The sequence below is a fragment of the Dendropsophus ebraccatus genome, chromosome 15, assembly GCF_027789765.1.
Source record: "Dendropsophus ebraccatus isolate aDenEbr1 chromosome 15, aDenEbr1.pat, whole genome shotgun sequence".
In the NCBI taxonomy this organism is placed as follows: domain Eukaryota; kingdom Metazoa; phylum Chordata; class Amphibia; order Anura; family Hylidae; genus Dendropsophus; species Dendropsophus ebraccatus.
Genome location: NC_091468.1, coordinates 42,499,522 through 42,523,918, shown reverse-complemented (window position 1 = coordinate 42,523,918; position 24,397 = coordinate 42,499,522). Strand labels below are relative to the sequence as shown.

The window sequence follows — 24,397 nt, the reverse complement described above, 5'->3', positions numbered from 1 at the left end:
TGTCTTGGCAACACAGGGGCCTTTTGAATCTAACATGGCCCCTCGAAATCCATTCCATCCAAATCCAGTCTTCAAAAACCAAATGGCGCTCCTTCCCTTGGGAGGCTTACCATGCACCCGCATGGCGCTTTATGTCCACATGTGGGGTATTTCCGTACTCAGGGGAAATTGCGCTACACATTTAGTGTTTTTTTTATCTTTTAGCCTCTTGTGAAAATAAAAAAATCATGACAAGATTAATGATTTAGAGTAAAACTTTTACAAAAATTACACTAAATGTTGGTCTAGCCTTGATTTTTTCCATTTCCACAAGGGGTTAAAAAGAAAATGAACACAAAACGTGTAGGGTAGTTTCCCCTGAGTACGAAAATACCCCACATGTGGATATAATGTGCCATATGGGCACAGGGCAAGTCACCAAAGGGACAGAGCGCCATTTAGAGGCTGGAATGGAGGATGGAGGCCATGTCGCAATTACAAAGCTCCTGTGCTGCCAGGACAGTAGAAACCCCCGACAAGTGACCCCATTCTGGAAACTACACCCCATAAGGAATCTAACAAGGCGTGCAGTGAGCAATTTAGAAAATGTAGAACTCCAGTGACCTGTGGTATGCCTTGAAGCGATCCAGTATGCAGAGGCCGGGGTGATCAGGACAGGTGTCACACTGGAAAATGGTGTCCTTCCTGATCCCCCTGTTATGCCACACTCTGCACTTCTTCTGGGGTCTCCCATTCTCCAGTGTGGGGGACGTCACCTGGAAAATGTTGTCCTGGTGCGATACGGGGTCCTTTATATCCAGAAGCGCTGGGTCTGCTCCATGGCTGCTAAATTTTAGGGCGCTATTACTACTTCTGATATGTTCGGATCGTGCCGCAAGCTACAATAGTTTGGGCAGCGAGGGACCAGAAGAGGGGGTGCTGGTATAAAAGTTATCCTCGTACAGGTGGTAACCTTTATCCAGCAGTGGGAAGATCAGTTCCCGAACGATCTTCCCACTTGTTCCGAGGATGGGGGGAGGGGGAATCTGGGGGCATCTGGGGCTGGATTCGGGTGTCCCTTCATACATACAATCTAAGGGTACGTGCACACTGCGGAATCGCGACAGATAACCCTTCGTGCATTCCACAGCTGGCACCCACCGGCGGAGTGATGCGGGTGCGCGTCTCCGTCGATGTCATAGACTCCACTCTATGCACGGGCGGACTCCGCTCTCCGTCCAACGTGTTCATTCTTTGGATGGACGATGGAATCCGCCCATGCATAGATTGGAGTCTATGACACGGGTGGAGACACGCGCCCGCATTAGTCCGCCGGCGGGTGCCAGCTGCGGAATGCACGAAGGTTTATCCTTCGCCATTCCGCAGTGTGCAGGTACCATAAATCTGTAAGTGTACCCTGAGGTTCTCTCACAGAGTTTGGAGAATTTCACGCCATACCGTCATCTCTTATTGGGACGGTACTGGCAGAAAAGACGTGTCTGGGGGGCAGCGTACGCTACGCTACCCCCAGACACATCACTGGATGATGAGGATGATGAGGATGAATGGAGGAAAGAAGGATCCCCCATTCATCCTCACTGGCTGTTTCAGTGTCGGAGGCAATAATAACGTATCCCTCTGACGCCGAAAACACCCTGGGGGCCATCTTTATACGGTGATTGGTATATTGGGTATGTAGTGGTGTAGTGTCAAACTTTATTCAATGTAGTAGTGTAGTGTGGTGTAATGTAGTGTTTTTTACGTGTTTTTTTACAGTAAGTATAAAAAAAAAACCTACGCCAACAAAGGAGTTGCTGATAAATGCCGCACTTATGTGCGGCACTTATCAGCAGACCGTGGCAGTAGAATATAGAAAAAGAACACCCTACGCCAAAAAGGAGAAGTTGCTGATTAGCAGCGCACTTTCGTGCGATGCTGATCAACACTCAGCGGCGATAGGGTGCGGAAAATAGAAAAAAAAAATTTGAAAAAAAAACAAAAAACGTTTTCTACATTCTGAACATCCCTGTAGCTGCTGATAAGTGTATTACACATATCAGCCGCTAGAGGGCAGCAGAGCGCAAAATTCGGAAAAAGACGAGGCTGGAGCCGAAAAAAGACAAAAAAAGCCGATGGGGGCCGCCGGAAATAGCCGAAGACCCGACAGAAAGACAGAGGACGCCGCGAACCCGAAAGACACCTATCAGGACCCCGGGACAGGTGAGTAATGTACAAATACCTGCTCTGGTAGCTGAGGGGTCCAGAGCAGGTATTTACTATTTTTGTGGACTCTGATCGCCGTGCCACCGGCCCGATCACGGCGATGGGGCTGGTGGCACCGTGACCACCATTACTTTTTACAGTAATGGCGGTCGGTGCCGTCCTTGGACAGCACCGACCGCCATTTTTTCCGGGTCATCGGGTTACCGATGACCCGGAAAGATTCCGATCGCCGCTATTGGCTGATCTGAATTGATCAGCCAATAGCGGCGATCGTAAGCACGGGGGGTGTTAACCACCCCCCGTGCCGAGAAGCTAAGATGGCCTGCTATGATTTATAGCAGGCTATCTTCCCCGATCGCTGTGTGTTCACACACAGCGATCGGGGAAACATCGGGCGTAAATGCGTTAAGTACCAGGGTGCGAGGGCGTAAATTTACGCCCGGTGTCGTTAAGGGGTTAAAATATACAAAATATATATTTCTTTTTATTCCAGCCGCTGTGTCTGCCAAGTCACAAATCCACTTTGTCGAGATCAACCATATAGCATTGTCTACAAATACATGAGCATCAGATCCAACCGAGCTGTGCCTTCTGACATCTTTCAGGTTCAGGCAACATTAATCTACTCTAATACAATTAACACCTTCAGGATTAAATCTGGAAATGAAAATGGAGACTTTTTTTTACGGGTGAGTTTATTTAATCAAAATGTTTTTGTGTGTTTTGTTTTGTTTTTTCAATCTCTTATTATAACGAATAGCTTTTCTAAAGGTTACATAATATACTGCTATTATTTTATAGGGAGTCCTTCAGATTTACCAATGAATCAACTGTGTCAGTGCTAAGCTTGCTAGGTCAGATGTCCACTGACAGAACATAGTAACATAGTAAATAAGGCTGAAATAAGACAAAAGTCCATCAGGTTCAACCTAAGGAAACCCTACTGTGTTAATCGGGGGAAGGCAAAAACCCCCATGAGGCAGACAACAACTGCCCCACCACAGGAAGAAAACTCCCTTCCGACTCTAATGGTGACCAGAATAATCCCTGGATCAATGTATCCCCAGAAATCTAATGCCCATAACTTGTAATATTATATTTTTCAAGAAAAGCACCCAGGCCTCCCTTGAACTTATTTAATGAATCGGCCATGACAACATCATGTGGCAGAGAGTTCCACAGTCTTACCGCTTGTACAGTAAAGAACCCGCGTCGATGCTGATGGTGAAATCTTCTTTCCTGTAGACGTAGAGGATGCCCCCTTGTCATGGTTACAGACCTAGGAGTAAAAAGATCACTACAAAGATCTCTGTACTGTCCATTCATATATTTGTACATTGTAATCAGATCGCCCCTAAGATGTCTTTTTTCTAGCGTAAATAACCCCAAGCTTGATAACCTGTCCTGGTCCTGTAACCCACCCATTCCCTTAATGACCTTTGCCGCCCTCCTCTGCACCCGCTCCAGTTCAGCTGTGTCCTTCTTATATACCGGTGCCCAAAACTGTACACAGTATTCCAATGGACCAAACATACTATGTTCTCATCCTTAGCATCTATACCTCTTTTAAAGCATCCCATTATTTTTTTAGCCTTGGCAGCTGCTGCCTGGCACTGATCACTAAAGTTGAGTTTACTGTCCACCAAAACCCCCAGGTCCTTTTCGGAAGTAGTTTTGCCCAGTGTTTTATTATTTCTACTGCCCAAATGCATAACCTTACATTTATCCACATTAAACTTAATTTGCCATTTCACCGCCCAAGCCTCTAGCTTCTCCAAATCCCTCTGTAATATGATATTATCCTCCTCTGTGCTGATTACTCTACCTAGTTTAGTATCATCTGCAAAAATGGAGATTCTTCTCTGTAGCCCTTCTACAAGAGCATTAATAAAAAATATTTAAAAAAAGTGGACCCAACACTGACCCCTGTGGTACCCCACTAGTAACTAAAACCCAATCTGAATATGTTCCATCAATGACTACCCTCTGTTTTCTGTCACACAACCAGTTACTTACCAATTTGCATATGTTTTCCCTGAGTCCCAGCATCCTGATTTTGTAGGCCAACTTTTCATGCGGCACAGTATCAAATACCTTTGAAAAGTCCAGATACACAACATCCAGAGCCTCCCCCAGGTCCAGTCTATAACTCACCTCTTCATAGAAGCCGATCAGATTAGTTTGGCAGGATCGATCCCTAATAAATCCATGCTGATGCTGCGTCATAAGATTATTTTCATTTGCATCTCAAATACTTTACCTACTATAGATGTTAGACTTACGGGCCTGTAGTTTCCAGGCTCACTCTTTCACCCCTTCTTAAATATTGGTACCACATCAGCAATGCGCAAGTCCTGTGGAACAATCCTATCATTATAGAATTATATAAGAGCACAGTCACCTTCTAAACAAAAGAACTGCTGGTATTGCATAGCTATAGGCATATTCTTGATAAATGATAACAGCAAATACTTGTAGCCTCTTTTGAGCTTCTTCTTGAAGTCATTGGCAGGTAAAATTGTGGCTGGTAAGACATTATTCCCAAACAGCTGCACTGAAAATCTATTATTACATTCATAGCAGTTGTTTGCCAGACTGTGTTCACATTTGCATTACAGAGAATCATTCCCACATTGAATGGAGCACTCATTCCACTTCAGCCTGCACCAAATTCATCCTCAATGGGGCTGACAAATGTTTTTGAGTGTGACCCTATAAAGAATAAATGGAGCACAGGCCATGGTGAACATGCAGGAGTTGTGAGTGCTCCATTCATTGAGTAGACGATTGCTTTCCCGATCTCGGGATTGGTAAAGTCCCAATTTTGCAATATTCTTTCAAATGTCTAAAATACACTATTCTGACTTAATTTATTTACTTTTCAGCATACAGGTCCTGTGAGTGCAATGCTTGTTCTGATCAGACCGCTAGCTGGCCCAAGAGAATACATAGTTGACCTGGAAATGGTGACTGTCAACAGCTTAATGAACTACCGCTCAAGTTCCATTTTACGACTTACCATAATAGTTGGCCCATATTCATTCTAGTAACTTTACCATAACACTGGAAGCAGTAACATATTCCACTCTACGTAACATTACCTTTTATTTATAGATGGTTTTTGTGGTAACCACGTTGTATACATAGACCACTTACAACTTTTTGCAATTACATTTCAAATGCATTGTTTTTCTGTGAAATTGTACACATAGGGGGAGATTTATCAAACATGGTGTAAGGTGAAACTGGCTCAGTTGACCCTAGAAACCAATCAGATTCCATCTTTCATTTTCCAAAGAGTCTGTGAGGAATGAAAGGTGGAATCTGATTGGTTGCTAGGGGCAACTGAGCCAGTTTCACTTTACACCATGCTTGATAAATCTCCCCCATAGTATACTGTTAGTGGGGGAAGCCTTTTTATGGTCACACTATGATTCACTTGGGCTTGTATCTCAATGGGATTCAAAAAGGTCTATCTGTTCTCCTAAGATGTTTCATATTACACAATGGGGTATTCAAGCAACTTTTCTTAAAGGGATCATCCACCACTACAAAACCACGTCCACTTTCTTCCAGAGAAAGTACAACTCTTGTCTTCAGTTCAGGTGTGGTTTGAAATTAAGCTTCATTCACTTCAATAAAACTGAGTTCCAAAATCCCACCGAAACTAGAGACAAGAGTGGTGTTGTTTCTGGAAGAAAGTGGCCATGTTTTTGCAGCACTGGATAACCCCTTTAAAAAGCGTGCCTTTCCTCTGATATCCCTCCAGGAGATTAATAAATAAATTGACAAGTGGGTGTGGCCGTCCACCTTATCAATAAGATGCGTATCTACAAAGTCTGAGTTTGTACACAGTACTTTAGTTGCACACCTAATTCACAAGGGTAAGGCCCTGTTTACACATTCAAGATTCTGTCAGGATTTAAACATGTTGCACCTAAACTTGACATTTCACTGTTAACACCAAACAGAATATTTTACCCCATAAACATTTGAAAATTCTGATGAAAAATTACAATTTTACAATTTTGGTAAATCTGCTGGCCAATCGCAGCAAAATTTTTAATTTCAGCTTTGGATTTTTGCCACAGTTTTGCTGAAAAACCCATCAAGGATTTTCTAAATCTGTTCCATGTGAACATGGTTTAATGGTAACACCCAGTTGTCAATATAACCGTACAATTCCAAAGGAATAACAGAGATAAGGAGGCAGAGTACATTGGAAGAAAAGGTGTTCCAGAATGTCTATAAAATGGGCAATGCAAATGTTTAATACAACAAATATGGGAAAACCGAACAGGTCCTCTACAATACACAACTTTCTTAGAGTTCAGCTTGCTACAATAAAATGATGATACATTAAACTTTACCTTCTATTATCCACATATGCAAGAATTTCAAACACCACAACAATTATATTGTGTTCATACCATGTAAATATATTTCTAGTAAATGTATGTTAAATTTATTGTTATTTCTTGAAATTGTGCACATGTCTGCATAGCCTTTAACTACAGTGTAAGAGACAGTAAGAAGACAGTTTTCAATGAGTTTCAACAATAAAGTGCCTTTTTTCCTTACTTCTATGCTATATAATTAAATTCAATTAATCTTTAGAATGTGTTACATCATGACAAAATTGGGATTTTCATAATATTTATTGTCCTTTGAAATTTAAGTTTTAATTTTAAACTAAAATTAGTTTCTCCCTGAAAGTCCTCTTCATAGTACACAGCTATTTATCATTCTTTTCAAGGGGTAGAATTAGGTGCTTCCTTTCCCTTGCTATTCTGACCAATCAAACCGCAGTAGAACACCTACTATTTGCTGCTATGCCATGACATGATGTGAAAGTTCAATAGACTGAGTAGATGAGACTATGAGATGATTTACAGTACACTACTATAGATGGCGTGTGGAGGGAAAAGGGGGTTACTGATGTACTGGCAAACATTAATAATACAGCCACAACACAGCAATGAAGAGGTTACACTTAGCACTAAACTGCTGCTCATGAGATGTCAGGGAAACCTTGATTTACCTTTAAAGGTACAGTACGAAGTCTATTAAGGATGGAGACAGGCTCATAGATTACAGGCACACCATCAAGGGGGTCTTTTTCCACCATTCCTGCACATGACAACTTCCTATGTTTTGTCTTGTTGCCCCTGTTACTTAAAATGGGCTAAGTTTAACAATAAGTGGACTTGTTTGAAATTACTGAGACCAATAAAAGCGAGAAAAAAGTGATTATGTTTATCAAATGTTGACTATACTGTTAAGTCTCACAAAAGAGATTTGGAAGCAGACTCAACAAACTAGTAGACTTAACGAAGGCTGGTGCACATACATTGCAGGATATTTTGAAATATTGTTCTGTATTCTGATGCAAAATGGTCCACGGAACCTCAATTACAAGTCTCACAACACAGAACTAGACAGATATCCCTCCAGGAAAGGGCCTAGAAAAGGGATGACTCCTGTAGGGAGACCACCAAATTTGGTGGTCTTCATATCATCAGACTCGTAATTAAGTTGGATATTGACTGAAGGGGACTCAATATGGTGGTTTTCGGTGGTCTCCATATTATCAGACTAGAAAATGAGTTGAATATTGACTGAAATGGCCACTTAATATGGTGGTTTTGGTGGTCTCCATACAGGAGCCATCCCTTTGCCAGGTCCTGGCTAGTTCCGTATTTTGAGACTCATAACTGAGACTTTGTGGACCTTTATGCAGCCAGCAGTGTCTTCTTTGGCTGGTCTCCCTGAGATCAGTGATCTGATTGCTGTTTCTGTATCCTGATGTATAGCAGTAACATCCCCCTAATATGTGAAGTTAATAGGACCTTGGAGCTTAGGGCAAAACATTGCTAAATACTAGAGATGAGCACAACTCGAGCATGCCTATGACTGTATCCATATTTTCCCGGACTCCCTAGGGCTGCATCCAGCTTCTTCAGCCACTGGTATTCAAATGGCGAATGATTGGACTCGAGTTGTGCTTATCTCTGGTAAATACTATTTTAAGGAAGTGTTGCTTTCATCAGGATGAAGAGTAGAATTATGCCCATAAATGTGTCTGTGCCTCATACTGCAGCATAAAGTGACTCTGTACCCACAATCTGACCCCCCAAACTGCTTGTACCTTCAGATAGCAGCTTTTAATCCAAGATCTATCCTGGGATCCGTTCGGCAGGTGATGGAGTTATTGTCCTGAAAAACAACTTGCAAACTTGCAGCCCTGTGTCAAACTGGTGTGGCCTAGATTGTGTGTGCATTAGGCTGGCACAACCTCTCTGTCCCTCCTCCGCGCCCTCCTCATCATTAGGAATGCTCCAGGCAGATTTTCTACTATTCATCACCTGTGTGAGCACGGCACATGGGCTGGATCGTTAAGGCACCTGTGCAGTGTTCAGACAAGTGAGGAATAGGAGAATATCTGGCTGGATTATTTCTAATGATGAAGAGGGCAGGGAGGAGGAACAGAGAGGTTTTGCCAGCCTAATGCACAGTCACTCTAGGCCACGCCAATCTGACACAGGGCTGCAAGCTTAAAAGTTGTTTTTCAGGACAATAACTGCATCACCTGCCAAACGGACCCCAGGACAGATCATGGATTAAAAGCCACTATCTAAAGGTACAAATGGTTTGGGGGGGACAGATTGTGGGTACAGAGTCACTTTAAGTAAAAAAAAGTGAGCTTGTGGTTACTGTATGTAGTAGAGTCCCCTATCAGTGGTCACGTAAGGTAAGGTGTGATAAATGGTGACCTCATCAGCAGTGTCCCCCTTAATCTGTATGGCCATTATTCTTAAAGGGAAGCCCTGTTCACTGCCGCCAGACACCCGCTCAGCCCAGGATCTCTGAGTGGCAGCTGGCAACACTCACTGTAGCTGCCGCAAGGCCCTCTCGGTCTTGCAGGCTGAGCCTGGCATCCGCTCTGGAGGCTGGAGTGGTAGAAGTAGGGTCACATGATCAGCCAGGAAGAAGAAGGATGACACTTAGTGCAGCTCTATGAAGGGACACCAGGAAGCCACAGGAAGATACCCGCAAGGCTGCTGAGATAGGTGGCATTGATGGGGGTAACATACTTTACTGCAGTGATTTTCAACCTTTTTTGAGCCGCGGCACACTTTTTATACTTAAAAAATCCCGGGGCACACCACCAACCAAAATGGCACAAAATGACACTACAACAGTACATATTAAACATATAGTTAATAATATAGATTCTAAATGTATTTATACTCACTCAGTGTGACACCTGGGCCTGTTTTCTTCTCCCCCCTGTGCTTCTCTCCACCATACTTCTCCCCCCTACTTCTCTCCTGTGCTTCTCTCCACATACTTCTCCCCCCTACTTCTCTCCTGTGCTTCTCTCCACCATACTTCTCCCCCCTACTTCTCTCCTGTGCTTCTCTCCACCATACTTCTCCCCCCTGCTTCTCTCTTGTGCTTCTCTTCACCATACTTCTCCCCCCTGCTTCTCTCCTGTGCTTCTCTCCCCCATGCTTCTCTCCTGTGCTTCTCTCCCCCGTGCTTCTCTCCTGTGCTTCTCTCCACCATACTTCTCTCCCCCCTGCTTCTCTCCACCAAACTTCTCTCCGCTGTTTCTCTCCCCCATCTCCACGTTTCTTTTCCCCCTGCTTCTCTCCCCTGTTTCTCCCCCATTCCCAGGTTTCTCTCCCCCATTGTTTTCTTCTGTTTCACAGTGGCACCATAGTTTGGGGAACTTTCCCCGCGGCACACCCGACCATGTGTCGCGGCACACTGGTTGAAAATCACTGCTTTACTGTGTGGATTCCTGGATGAGAAGGATGATGCTCTGCACATGGGCACTAATGTGGGGTAATGTTCTGCTGCAGGGAGCTGATGTAAGAGTAATACTCTGCAAGTGGCACTGACTGAGGATGATGTGCTGCACATGGTGCAGCTGCTTATAAGGCAGATGATGCTCATAATGTGAGGCCATCCTCTGCAGAAGGACAGGGAGTAATGCTCTGCAGGTGTAACTGACAGAGGGTGATGTGCCGCACATTGAACATTCTGACTGGTCCGGCCAACACTATTTATTAAGTTACACAATGGATACATCCTATGTGATTATGTATTTAGGGACATAGTATAACAACAAACACAGAGTTAAACTTTTTATATATATATATAACAACAGTATTGATATAAAAAAAATTGAGTATTCTAAATAATAACAATTGTATACACAAAACAAATCACGGCAAACACCATATGTAGCAGCGAATGTGAAAACCATCAATAAAAGGATTGAAAGGAATTAAGACGGCATTGCATTATAAAATCAAATACCATTCAAAACTCAATTTTTTTTTTTTTTATCTAAAATGTCAGACGGTGTTTTATGTGTCTGTCCAATACAGATGAACAGAAATACTTTGTATTATATCTTTTGTGGTTTTTATGATTGCATATTCTTTCAATATTTTGTAGTCGTGTATTATCAGGGCATTCTTCCTTCTGTTAGTTTTCTTCTTCTTTAATGTACAAAGTTTTTATTAAAATAAATGTTAACTGAAAAGGTCACGGTTTTTAATCATTGCCTTCTATTTAAAGAAAATATGTGTATGGACTTTCAAAATGTGTGGCATAAATGCATAGCATGTTTGGCAGGGCCCACATTAGTGGGTCCTGCACAAATATTTTTTTTCTGGTTTTGCAGCATACTTTATGGAAAAATTAAGTCTGCCATTGTAAAGTACAATTAGTGGCGCAAAAAATAAGGGTTCATGTGGGTCTTTAGGTAAGAAAAAAATGCAAGCGCTATGGCCTTTTATACAAGAGAAGGAAAAAACGAAACCTGAAGAGGATAAAGGTTAACATACACCACAGTCACAGTCCACTCTTCTCCATACAAGTGAACAATCAGTTCAGGTCCTGTGTTCTCTATGGGGAGAGCTAAATCGCAGCCAGACTGTTTTGGCAGTGGCTTATTACTCCAAGAATAAAGGGGTCAAATAGTTATTTTCCCTCACACCCAGCCCCTATTTCCGCTGACATCATGAGTTGGTGGTGTTTCAGGAGGCCTCCATACAACTAAAACTGGTGGTCAAAGCCATTGCAAGTGGTATGTTTGGCCTACAGAAGTATAAAGTGTATAGTGACTGTTCAATAAGTAAGCCGGACGCTTGTGATTACCTGATTAATAACCTACTGGGGGGGGAAGCGAGAGGTAACTCATGTGTGGTCATGTTGGCATGTCTTGTAGGGATGGTCCGAACCCGCCGAGGTTCGGGTTCGGATGAACCCGAACGCTCGGCATCGGATTCCTGCTGTCTGCCTGCTCCATGCAGTGGGCGGATACAGCAGGAGGACCGCCTGGAAAACTGGGATACAGCCTATGGCTATGGCTGTATCCCAATTTTCCAGGCGGTCCTCCCACTGGATCCACCCGCTGCACGGAGCGGGCAGACAGCGGGAATCATTACCGAGGGTTCGGGTTCGTACGAACCCGAACCGAACATGGTTCGTTCCATCCCTAATGTCTTGGCTTCTAGAAACACATGGCTGTGTAGTAGAACAGGGGATAAAAAAAAATCACATTTATTAGTAAATGGTTCTTTTTGTTAAAGAGTTTATCAAACTGCAGGGGTTCCGACAGCTGAGACCCCCAAAAATTTGTTTTTTATTTTAGCACAGCATGCCTGTCACTGCTCCATTCATTCTCTACGGATGCTGCCGGAGATAGCCGAGCGCTGGAGCGAATGGAGTGGCAGGAACTCTCCGCTTCATGGATAGGGGATAAGTGATATAATCGGGAAAGTGGTAAAAAAAACAAAACACCTCTGGATAACCTCATTTATAGCATATTAAAAACAGATGTGACTCAAAGGAAAGTCCTTGTCGATAGCCACGTACATGGGGTTACACTTACAAGGCAAACAATGTCAACACACATCAAACACTGTTTGCTACAATACAGCCGATGCATAAATACAAACCACCCAGAAACCCCTTGTTTTAGCCAAGACCTCCCAGGATGGAATATTCAATACAATTTAGTTGAAGATGACATGGGATTAAATTATGGTTTATTATATATAGACTATATTAGCCAAAAAAAAATCTTCCTATATCAGCTTAGATTACATTATATTCTTGGAGTTTTTCTTTTCAGGAGGAAAAAAAAAACGATGAGGGTAACGCTGGACTTTGTGTTATAAAGAGCGGGAATTACACAAGCAGTGATTAAATGAGCCAAAATGAACAAATGAGGAAAGATAGATTGCTCTCAGATGCACAGGCTTTTCAAATCTACTAGCTTGGATGCGTGCCATCAATATGTCTATGTGTCCTCTGGCTATTTTCATTTTGAACCAAACTTTCATTTTTTATTCCTTTAGTTTTCTATCCAGAATTGGATGAAGTTGACTCAGCGTTTAGAGAGATCTGAAGGGAATCGATTGCTATAAATATCTTGTGATTTTTCCCATAATAATATGATCAAATGAAGGAAGAGATCATGGGAACAACTGTTTGTTCTAATACGATTGTAGTTTCAATATCTAATGTAGCAACAAAACTTTCCAATAAAAATGAAATATTGGATCTTTATACGTTACCCTAACAGGTCCAAAAAAATTTCATAATATATCTATATTATAGTATTTTTAATACAGCGATCCAAATCCCCTGCTTCTCTTTATGCGGTCATGGAAATAAAGGCTTGAATTGTGTCTGTATGTATTGCACTGGGGTATAGACTCCTGCGCCCAGCCACTCTGTTTATGATTCATGAGTCTGTGCCCAACCTCTTAAAGGACACAATCATCTCTTAGGTACCTTTTATCTCAGAAGGGTGTAAAATTTAGACTGCACACAGCAACCAATCACAGCTCCTCTTTCATTTTACCAGAGCTGAAAGCTGAGCAGTAATTGGTTGCTATGGGCAGTTTGCACCAACAAAAAGTTTACACCCTTTGATAAATCTGGGCCTATGTGTTTCCCTTGCTGCAGTTTACACGCTGTTTACCCAGCTATCAGACTGGTTGTAGAGATAGGCAAATAACCATGCTAATTAAAACACAGTTCATGCCCCCCTCAACATGTTTCAGCACGCATGTTGTCCACCACCTCTTGACAAAGGCACCTCAGTGTGCTGTGGCTTTTGCCATTGCTAGTGGTGGTACAGTGGATCCATGACTCCAGCCGTTACACAATACCCCCTCTCAAAAGGGTTTGCCACCTGTTCAAACAATAATTGGGGGTGGTACTGAGAGTTGGACTCCCACCACTGCACCATGTAAGGCTTAGCCTAAGAATAATTCATTCAAGTCCAAACATATCTAACATTTTTTGCAAATTACAGTTATCACCTGTTTTAATTCGGTAAACAAGTTCCACTAAGCAAGAAAGGAGTTGTCCAGAAAAGATTCATACTGTTGGAGCTGCAGGGGACATGTCAGTAATGCATACTTACCTGTCCTGCTCCCCCTTTTCTGCTGGCTTACGGGTCATCCACTCCACTCCACTGTCAGAGTTTTGAAAATATCCAACGACATGCCACTCCCACTGGAAATGGAAGCTCAACATAGAGTCTACACTGACAGGCCATTTCCATAGCCTCTCATCTATAATCCCTGTATCCTTCAATGTGTTACTTCAGGTGCTAATTAACCCCCTCACTAAGGGCACTAGGCTTCCATTGCTAGATACATTAAATCTACACAACCAATCACAGAGCAGACTACTACTAAAAACTACCAGTTATAACTTGTTATATGAATATAAAAATGCAAAAATAGGATCCGTGGAGCCTCAGTTGCGAGTCTCAAAACACGGGAATAGCCAGATATCCCTAGCCTGTGGCCAAGAGGTGCCTCCAGATGGGGAGATCACCAAATCACCCTGATAGGTAGCCCTTTAAGTCCCACTCGGTTGTGAGTATTGGAACATAAATAGGGAGACACCAGGGTCTAACTCATATAACTAGTCAACTAATGAGAGTCAGTAGAGCCTCAGTTGCGAGTCTCAAAACACAGTAATAGCCAGGTATCCCTAGCGTTTTGTCAAGGAGTGCCTCCAGATGGAGAGATCACTAATGGAGGCGCATCAGCGAGGGGATATTATTACACAGGAGAAGACGGGCCTTCCTCCAGTGCATAATGTGGGCTGGTGCACAAACCGTTGCCGATTGCAGGAACCGGATGGTGTTTAAAAAATGTACCGCGCCATCTCCACGCCGGTACCAACCAAGCAGTGAAAAAAAATTGGTACATTCACTTTTAATGGAAACTAGTGGAAGATGGTTGTAGCTACTATAAGAGCAAGGTGAGTGATGGTATAAAGACATTGCAAATAACCCAGGCTACATCTCAGACTCTACAGGCCACAGCATATTAAATGTCAGGAAAGTAAAATTAGAAAAACTGTGAACAAATATGGCTTGTTTGCGTGGAGAAAAGCCTCTTCATTCTAGAAATAACATGACAGCACGGCTTAAAGGGGTAGTGCACCAAAAAAAAAATTCTTTCAAATCAACTGCTGCCATAAAGTGCCAGAGATTTGTAATTTACTTCTATTAAAAAATCTCAAGCCTTCCAGTACTTATCAGCTGCTGTATGCCCAGCAGGAAGTGGTATTATTTCCAGTCTGGAGAGCAGGAGAAGTTTTCTATGGGGATTTGCTCCTTCTCTGGACAGTTCCTGACATGGACAGAGGAGGCAACAGAGAGCACTGTGTCAGACAGGAAAGAAAACACCACTTCCTGCTGGACACACAGCAGCTGATAAGTACTGGAAGGCTTGAGATTTTTCAATAGAAGTAAATTACAAATCTCTGGCACTTCATGGCAGCAGTTGATTTGAAAGAAAAAAATTTTTGGTGCACTACCCCTTTAACCTCTTAAGGACATAGGACGTACCGGTACGTCCTATGTCCTCATTAGCACTTCAAAGCGGGGCCGCGCGGCGGCCCCGCTTTGAAGTGCCGCGATCCCGGGTGCCGCGTGTAGCCCGGGACCGCCGCTATTAGCGGGCACGGTCCGATCGCCGTGCCCGCTAATTAGCTAATCGGAGGCAGCTGTCAAAGTTGACAGCTGCCTCCGATTACCGGAGGCAACGTTTCCCTGGTGTCTAGTGGGGGAGATCGCTCCTCCGGGACCTTGTCCCGGAGGAGCGATCTCCGTTACTGATGCCGGCCGGGGACGCGTCCAAGATGGCGCCGTCCTCGGCTCGGCACTCGTTTGTTTCCGGCTGCAGCAGCCGAAAGCAAACGAGTGCCGATCTCATGGATCTCTGCAGCATATCTATGCTGCAGAGATCTCTATGAGAGATCAAAGTGTATATACTAGAAGTCCCCCAGGGGGGCTTCTAGTATATGTGTAAAAAAAAAAAAAAACGTGTTGTTAATAGTAAAAATCCCCCTCCCCTAATAAAAGTCTGAATCACCCCCCTTTTCCCAGGTTTAAAATAAAAGTAAACAAATAAATAAATAAATAAACATGTTTGGTATCGCCGCGTGCGTAATCGCCCGAACTATTAATTGATCACATTCCTGATCTCGTACGGTAAACGGCGTCAGCGCAAAAAAATCCCAAAGTGCAAAATTGCGCATTTTTGGTCGCATCAAATCCAGAAAAAATGTAATAAAAAGCGATCAAAAAGACGTATATGGGCAATCAAGGTACCGATAGAAAGATCACATCATGGCGCAAAAAATGACACCTCACACAGCCCCATAGACCAAAGGATAAAAGCACTATAAGCCTGGGAATGGAGCGATTTTAAGGAACGTATATTGGTTAACAACGGTTTGAATTTTTTACAGGCCATCAGATACAATATAAGTTATACATGTTATATATCGTTTTAATCGTAACGACTTGAGGAACATGCATAACAAGTCAGTTTTACCATGGGACGAACGGCGTAAAAACACATTTCCCCCAAATAAAAGAAATGCGTTTTTTTTTTCAATTTCACCACACTTTGAATTTTTTTCTGGTTTCGCAGTGTACTTTATGCAAAAATTCAGCCTGTAATTGCAAAGTACAATTAGTGACGCAAGAAATAAGGGGTCATGTGGGTTTCTAGGTGGAAAAATGCAAGTGCTATGACCTTTTAAACACAAGGAGGAAAAACCGAAAACGTAAAAACGAAAATGGGCCATGTCCTTAAAGGGTTAAGTTTACAAAGCTGCAACTTAACATGAATTGGGCTTTTTGTCTGTATCACATGCTGACCTACCTCCCGAAGCTGCTAAAAATCCTCATTGCCTGGTCCACTCTGTCTCCACTCCTCTGTCTTGCCCCTCCCTTCTGAGACAGAGGACATGTGATCACCATCTCTTCCGTGAGCCATGCAAGCTGTAACACGTTTTCTGTAACTGACTCACACCCATTAGTGATCACCTGGCCAGAGCAGAAGCAGAACTAACCAATAGTGGGTGGGTACCAGGTAGTTGGCTCTGAGGTGAAATGCTTGCTGGGAAATGTAGTTTCCCAGATGGATGCCATGATGTTAAATTGGGATCAGCTGTAAAAGTTTGAATCTGGGACTAGACAAGCATGAAAGGTCAAAAGATCAGTGGGGGATCAATTAGTGCACCTATGTGATTTTGCACCTATGTGAGATCGCCAGAATACCTCTTTAAAAAAGCTGCATAAACATGAATAGCCATAAACCTCAATGATCTAAAGCAACATTGTAAAGAGAGGGCCAAGAGTAGAACTGATAAATAGGGTTCTATAAGCTATTGGGTATACTTCATATGGTAAAATATATTGAGTGATGTTGTTCATCTGTGGTTTACCAGGTTATTCATCTGGATTCTTTTTTTTTTTTTTCATTATGTCCCAATGCCTCAAACTATAGAATTCAAAGGCAGTTTACATTCTTTTTATCATGACTGTACATGAAGCGATTACAAGTAATAAGGAAAAAATTACAATAAAAAAACAATTACAAACAAGGCACAAAAGTGCCAACAATAAAAAAAACTGAATGTCTCTCTAGTGTATTTTAGTCTTAAAAATATTTTCAAGAACTAGATGTTATTTTGTTATAAAACACTGTTATTTTGTTATTTTAACCCATTTGATACTACAAAAGATTTGATTAAAGATGCATTGCCATTTATATTTTCAGATTAACCAAAAGTTTAACATTTTTTAAAATTCTAAAATATAGTTTTAAATGTATCCCAATGAAGAAAAGAGGGCAATACCATGATTAGGTAAAAATCCAACTTTCTGGGTGAAGGATATCCTAATGTTCTGAATAAAGAAGGTCCCTCGAAACTTGTTTTCGTCCCTAGAATTTTTGAGAGTATCCCATGATAGAATATGTTGGAAATATTTACAAATGTAATTATGTAACAGTAAGCTCTTGAATTAAAGTGACATGTTTGTGATAACTTAAACATGTTCAATCTGATCTTTTGGGAGAGTCCTCCTCCGGATCACAACCAGATGAAACCCCTCACTGATGTTGTAAATTCCATTTTTAATGACAGACGAGTGGTGCGAATCTGCCACGGAGGTCATGTTCACGGGAGACCGAGTGTCTCAGAAGACTATTTATATATGCTGTTTACTCTCTACAGGAATTTACAAGGAGTAAACAAAATAGCAGTTTGGAACCTTGTCCAAGTTTGATAAGCAACAAGGATATTGTGTGTCGCTAAGGGATCATTTAACAATTGAGTCTTCGGGAATAAGAGGATGTTATTGAATTCTGTTCTTTATAACAAAAAAAAAATGCTCACTTTTCACTAATGGTGAATGTTTACCCCCACTAAAACAACCCTAGAAATATAGAACAGATGTTGGATTGATGACACAATTCTCTTACTCAGACCACAAGGGATGTGATCTCCTGTTAGCAGTAAGAGTTATTTTTACGCCCACACTCTTAGCATTGCCCCTAGTGAAGGTTATTGTCCATTAATTTAAAAAAAAAAATGAAGCTATGTTTTAAATTACGTAAAGATTAAAATGGGATTTAGGTAAAAGTGAAGCTAAGGGCAGAAGGAATGAAGGCCTCTGACCACTAACATAGTGGGGCTTACCCCGTGTTATTGGGGTTGTTCCTTGGGAATTGATGTTTCTGTAGTAATTGTTTCTGTTATGATATATCTTATACAAATGTCAGTATTAGTGCCCCCTAATGCTCCTTGTTTTGATTTCTACCTTCTGCAGCCTCCCATGCTGGACCCACAAGTTCTGTTGTTGGTCTTCTCACCAGGTGCATTGATATCTTGGTACCTTTCTTACCAGGTGCATTGATACCATTGAACATTTGTATATTATATACTTTCTTTAAGCACTTTTATAAGCCTGTAAATCTAGAGAAAGAGCATGTGCTGTTACTAGGGATGGTCCGAACCTGCTGAGGTTCGGGTTGGTATGAACCCGAACGCTCGGCATCAGATTCCCACTGTCCGCCTGCCCCATGCAACGGGTGGATAGAGCGGGAGGACCGCTTGGAAAGCTGGGATACAGCCTATGGTTATGGCTGTATACCAGTTTTCCAGGCGGTCCTCCCGCTGTATCCACCCTCTTCACGGAGCGGGCAGACAGCGGGAATCATTTCCGAGAGTTCGGGTTCGTACGAACCCGAACCGAAGCAGGTTCGGACCATCCCTAGCTGTTACTATACAGAAATGTATATACATGAATGCATGTATACGTAGTATAAGCTTTCTCTCTACACATGCAGGGTTATAGAGGACGACTATGGACTAGTCAGATATCTGGAGCAGTGTCATTATATATAGGTCAGCGGAGGGAGACAGGAGAAGTGAGCTGTGGTATTTAGGACATTATAAAGAGCCAGACTGCAATGTACTCTTGGGAAATACAGCTACTGCCTGGTTACATGGAGGCCTTACCATAGATGGTGGCCTAATCAATACTCTTTTACTGGGCCTATTGCATGGCCCGATAATCGTTTAGCAAGGGCTGCCTGGACATTGTCCGTACAGACTATGCCTAAACAATTTTTACATTACTTGTCCACGTTCCCAGTGTTCTCCTGCGTTTTGCATGCCTCCTTCCGATCCTGCGCACTGCAGCTTCAGAGCAGCTCGCCAGAGCTGACAGGCCGCTCAGCCAATCACTGGCCAGAAGCACCATGGCCAGTGATTGGAACTGCAAAGCGTAGGACTGGGGAAGAAGCAGACGCAGGAGGAGACCGACAACGTGGACAGGTAATGTAAAAACTGTTTGTTGATTCGCTGTCCTCACATCGCTGTTACACGTAGCAATGCGTGGTCGCCAGCCGATGATTTTAGGCCAGGGTCTAAAGAATTGATCAATGATCGTTTCATTGGCTGATCGTTGTCTCAAGTACACGGAACGATAATCGGTCAAATTTACACTGGTGTGTTGGAATATTTTTCCCATGTTGTGGGATAACCCCCTTAACCAATGCTCGACAAGCCAAACAGTATGGACACTATACTGAAGAATTAGCAAACTGCCACAGAGATTTTTTACAGCTGGTGTTACGGTATTTAGCTCACATATAATTGCCTAATCTAGAAACAACTGTATCCGCTCCTCAGCTGAGAGCAATGCTATATACTGATCACACAGGTTTGCCGTTCCTGAATGTAAACAAGTGTTTCTATTCACTAGCAACAAATATCTTGAATGTGGAATAAGTACCCGATGTATATCACAATCTAGTAGAAGTTTATATATATACACAGTAAAAGCAGCATTAGTATAAAACCAGAGAACACATTTAATGTGATTGCAGAAACTTTTTACGCTTTTAGTTTTGTGTTAGTTACAGGAGTAAAAAAAAATTCTAATTTGTGAGGAATGTGCAGTATAATTCTAAACTTTATTTGCTGTTTGTGTATCGTGTTTAATTGATGGCACAGAGAGTAAACCTTGTGTTCTTTGAAGAGGAATTTCTGTTTTTGCGGTAATGAATATAAAGTTAGAGAGAGACCAGGAGAGCTGCTGGATGCTTGCAATAATAATAAAGCTCAAATTCAACATTTATGGAGCCAAAGCTGGTTGTAATGACCTCCTTTCAACCATAATTATCCTAATATAGTCCCCAATATACCCATCTGTACGTATGAAAAATACGTTCCATTAGTAGTTTTGGATTCAGTGTTTTCACACTGTGGCGTCTTACAATTCTATAATGATGGAGATAATAGATGAAGAAGAGGCTAAAACCTTGTAAGAACCATAAATCTAAGGTGGTTTGACACTAACTAAAATACAATACTCTCTTGTGTGATTACATTAAATTCTATTACTGGATAACTAAAACTGGACAGGTAAAGGGGGCAGGTGTAGCTTTCACTTCTACTAAATTTAGAATATGGGAGCCATCCAAAATCTGGCAAGTAGAAGTGTCCAAAAGAGATCATTGAAATGTTTTTCTCATCTCTTTAATGTTTGGTCTGGATTTTCTCCCAGAAACAGCGTGATTAAAATGGAATATAAAAGGATTTGATTATGCTAGCATGGCATGCTGTTCTTTTCTATGGTCTTATACTAATAAATGCATTATAGGATGAAAGTCATTACGCCACTTAATCATAAAGTACTGACTATAGTAAGTCAACAAACACACAGGAATAGAGATGAGCGCAACTCAAGTCCGAAAGCATGCTCGAATCCGATCGTTTGGCATTTGAATACCGATGGCTGAAGAAGTTGGATGCAGTTATAAGGAGACTGGGAAAACATGGATACAGCCATAGGCCACAACCACGTGTCTTCTTTTGGCCATTTGACGGCTGTTTTTTTGGATGTATGAGGGCTATCATCCAGCCAGGTGTCGCTTATCCCCACTATATCATATTCCTCTTTCACTATTATCAGTTCTAACTCCTCAGTTTCATTAGTGAGGCTTTTTGCATTAGTATTAGAGATGAGCGAACCTCGAGCATGCTCAAGTCGATCTGAACCCGAACTTTCGGCATTTGATTAGCGGTGGCTGCTGAAGTTGGATAAAGCCCTAAGGCTATGTGGAAATCATGGATATAGTCATTGGCTGTATCCATGTTTTCCAGACAACCTTAGAGCTTTATCCAAGTTCAGCAGCCCCAGCTAATCAAATACCGAACGTTCGGGTTCGGATGGACTCGAACCCGAACCCGGTTCGCTCATCTCTTATTAGTATACATACATTTAATATACTTATGCATATTTCCTTTCCTCTTATCACTAGTAATTGTTCTATCCCCTTCTGCTGTTCCGCCCCCAAATCCAAGACTTAGCCCCAGTTCTCCATCTACTCTGTCTTCACCATCTATATTGTATTTACCCTCCCCCCCAGTCCCTAATTTAAACACTCCTCCAACCTCTTAGTCATATTCTCCTCCAGCACAGCTGAACCCTCACTATTTAGATGTAGCCCATCCCTACCATAGAGCCTGTGACCGACAGAGAATTCGGCCCAGTTCTCTATGAACCCAAACCCCTCTATCCTACACCAGCTCTAGAGCCACTTATTTAGCTTACTAATCTCCCGCTGTCTCTCTGGTGTGGCACATGGTACAGGTAATATTTTAGAAAATATTGCCTTGGGGGTCCTAGTCTTAAGCTTCCCGCCTAAGTCACTGAAATAATTTTTAAGGACCCTCCACCTACCTCTAACTTTATCATTGGTGCCAATATGCACCATGACTGCTGGGTCTTCGCAAGCCCCTCCATGTAATCTGTGAACCCGATCCACAATGTGATAAACTCGAACAACAGGTAGGCAACAAACTGTTTGATGATCCCGATTTTTGTGACAGATTGCCCTGTCTGGCGTCCCCCACTACCCTGCCCTGCACTCCTACTCCACAACTTACAGGAGCAGAAACCCCCTTCCTTACCCCCCTCACTGTTGCTAAATACTTCCTAGTCTCACCTTAAAATGCCTGCTCAGCCAATCACTGCCTTAGATGGGTTTCTGCTGCCTCCAATGATTGGCAGTGGCACATTTGCATTGGATTGGGCAAAGTCGAAACTGTGGCAGTGGGGTATCGCAGCAGTAAAAAAAAAAAAATAAGTAAAAGAGTGTACTTGACATTATCTCCAGCTGCCTGTCCATGTAGTCTGTTTTACTTCAAGGATGAAAGCAGTGAAATAAAAACTATGCAATTCCCAACACTTTTTGGTAAAAATAGAAACTTGCAGATGTTGATTTTGGTTCTTCAGTGTGATTTCGACACAAAGTACAATAGACACTTTATGAACTGCTGCGATTGTCATAGGAAAACATCGGCGGTATTGGACATGACATTTAAGGAGAGAAATAGTTGGGCCATTAATCAGGTCGCAAACAAAAGCGAAGCATCTGATTAATAATTTCCACTAGCGCTGCCAATTAATCATTTGCTGGAAAGGTTTTTTTACAGCTGGGAATTAGTCAACTTTCTCTATACACAGAGCGTGAATACATGTTTATAAAAATCTTATTATGGAGAAAGCCACGATCGGTTGTATTACCGCACAAGTGACGAAGAAGAGGTAAAAGCTGTAACATAAGTGCACCAATCCTAACATGTCTGGATACTGATCCCGCTACTTTTCATTCCTGTAGATGCATACTTACACACAAAATAGTACTAAAAACCTTATATAGCACATAGTACTCACTCACTTGCTCACCTGCAAAGCAGCCAGTTTGAAAAATTTACTTGCTTTCAAAGTAATTTGAAAAATAACCAGTTAAACCGTTAATTGCATAAAATTGGAATCTTGTCATCGCCCGAGGGGGGGGGGGGGGGGCGGGTTAACCCAGTAGTGTCTCCAGCTGGCCTCTGTGTGAGGATTATCTGTTAATAACGCTACATCTGCAATGCTCGTCTATCACTGCATGTAAGATCTCAAAAATCCCCCAAAAAGCTGGAGACGTGTTAATCACAGATCTTGCGGTAGATCTGTGCCAAATGAGAAATTAGTGACAAAGTGAAGGAAACATATTATAGACTCTAGAGACTGATGAGCCTTAAGATGAACTAATGTTATTATGGGTATAATGAGGAAAGGACACGTCGGCCTTATGTGACCCTATACGTCAGCGAGTTAAAATTCACAGTATTGGGTGGAAATTTCTGCCAGAAATATTTCTAACATCGGCGTTGCCTATGACCTGCTAAATTGTTGTTAGGGTAAGGTTTAATTAATACAAAGAAATTTAGAGTAAATACATGCAGGATTTTTAAGTAAAGGCAACCTGTTAACTTGTTGATTATTCATGTAAATCTCTGCTCATTCTAAGCTATGTAATCATGTGGGTGGCTCTACTCAGTGATTGACACTTATCTGTGTATAAATGTTCATGTAGAGCAAAAAACAAATGAAAATTGGATAGAAAAAACAAATGTAAGTGTGTGCATCCATTTTTCCATTGACTTCCATTATAAAAAAAAAAATGGATCAAAACGAATCGTTTTTTTTAGCGGACACAAAAACGAGGTCGCTGGGGGACAGCTGCTCTCCCTGTCCCCCAGCGTCTCCCCCTCCCCCTGTCACCCCTAGCTGCTCCCCCTCCCCCAGCCACCCCAGCTACTCCCCCTCCCCCAGCCACCCCAGCTACTCCCCCTCCCCCAGCCACCCCAGCTACTCCCCCTCCCCCAGCCACCCCAGCTACTCCCCCTGTCCTTGTCACACCCAGCTGCTCCCTCTGTCCCTGCCACCCCCAGCTGTCTCCCTTCCCCAGTCAACCCCAGCTGCCCCTCTGCAGATAAGTTGTGGTCGGAGAAGTCTTCATGATGGCTGCACCAGATGGAGAGGAAAGCAAAGAGTGAGCGACAGCAATTGGAGAAGACGTCACCTGTGAGTCATTAGTAACTGCACTGTAATCACTTCTATAGTGTGCAGAGCCTGGGTACCATTGGGGTCTAAATAGGTCAGTGTATTGTTTGCGGTAGTGTACTGACACAGCCCTGTGGTCATTACAGTACACTAGCGCAAACTTTTAAACTAGGGCTGAGGGCTGCAGACTGTCAGTAAATGCTGGGAGTTGTAGTGCCTGCAGCTGTTGTAGTTTTGTCCTAGGTGCATTATACACTGAATGCTTTGTGGCATATAAGAATACATAGATCTGTGGGGGCTCAGTGCAGGGAAGTGACCCCAGAACATCACTAATAGGGGATAGAACAAAAACATCTCCCCCTATCCTCTATTAGTGATGTTCTGGGGTCACTTCCCTACACTGAGCCCCCACAGATCTATGTATTCTCTGTTACGTACAAA

At 42.5% G+C, this 24,397-nt stretch overlaps 1 protein-coding gene across 1 annotated transcript in view; it reads left to right on the top strand.

The window, feature by feature from the left end:
* EFEMP1 (EGF containing fibulin extracellular matrix protein 1) overlaps positions 1-6,782 on the top strand; it is a 70,777-nt gene extending 63,995 nt beyond the window's left edge. The window contains exons 10-11 of the mRNA XM_069954822.1: positions 2,696-2,891; positions 5,088-6,782. Coding sequence (XP_069810923.1) covers positions 2,696-2,891; positions 5,088-5,249 — 358 coding nt within the window. The 3' untranslated portion in view covers positions 5,250-6,782. The remainder of the gene's footprint in view (positions 1-2,695; positions 2,892-5,087) is intronic.
* The last annotated feature ends 17,615 nt before the right edge of the window (positions 6,783-24,397 follow it).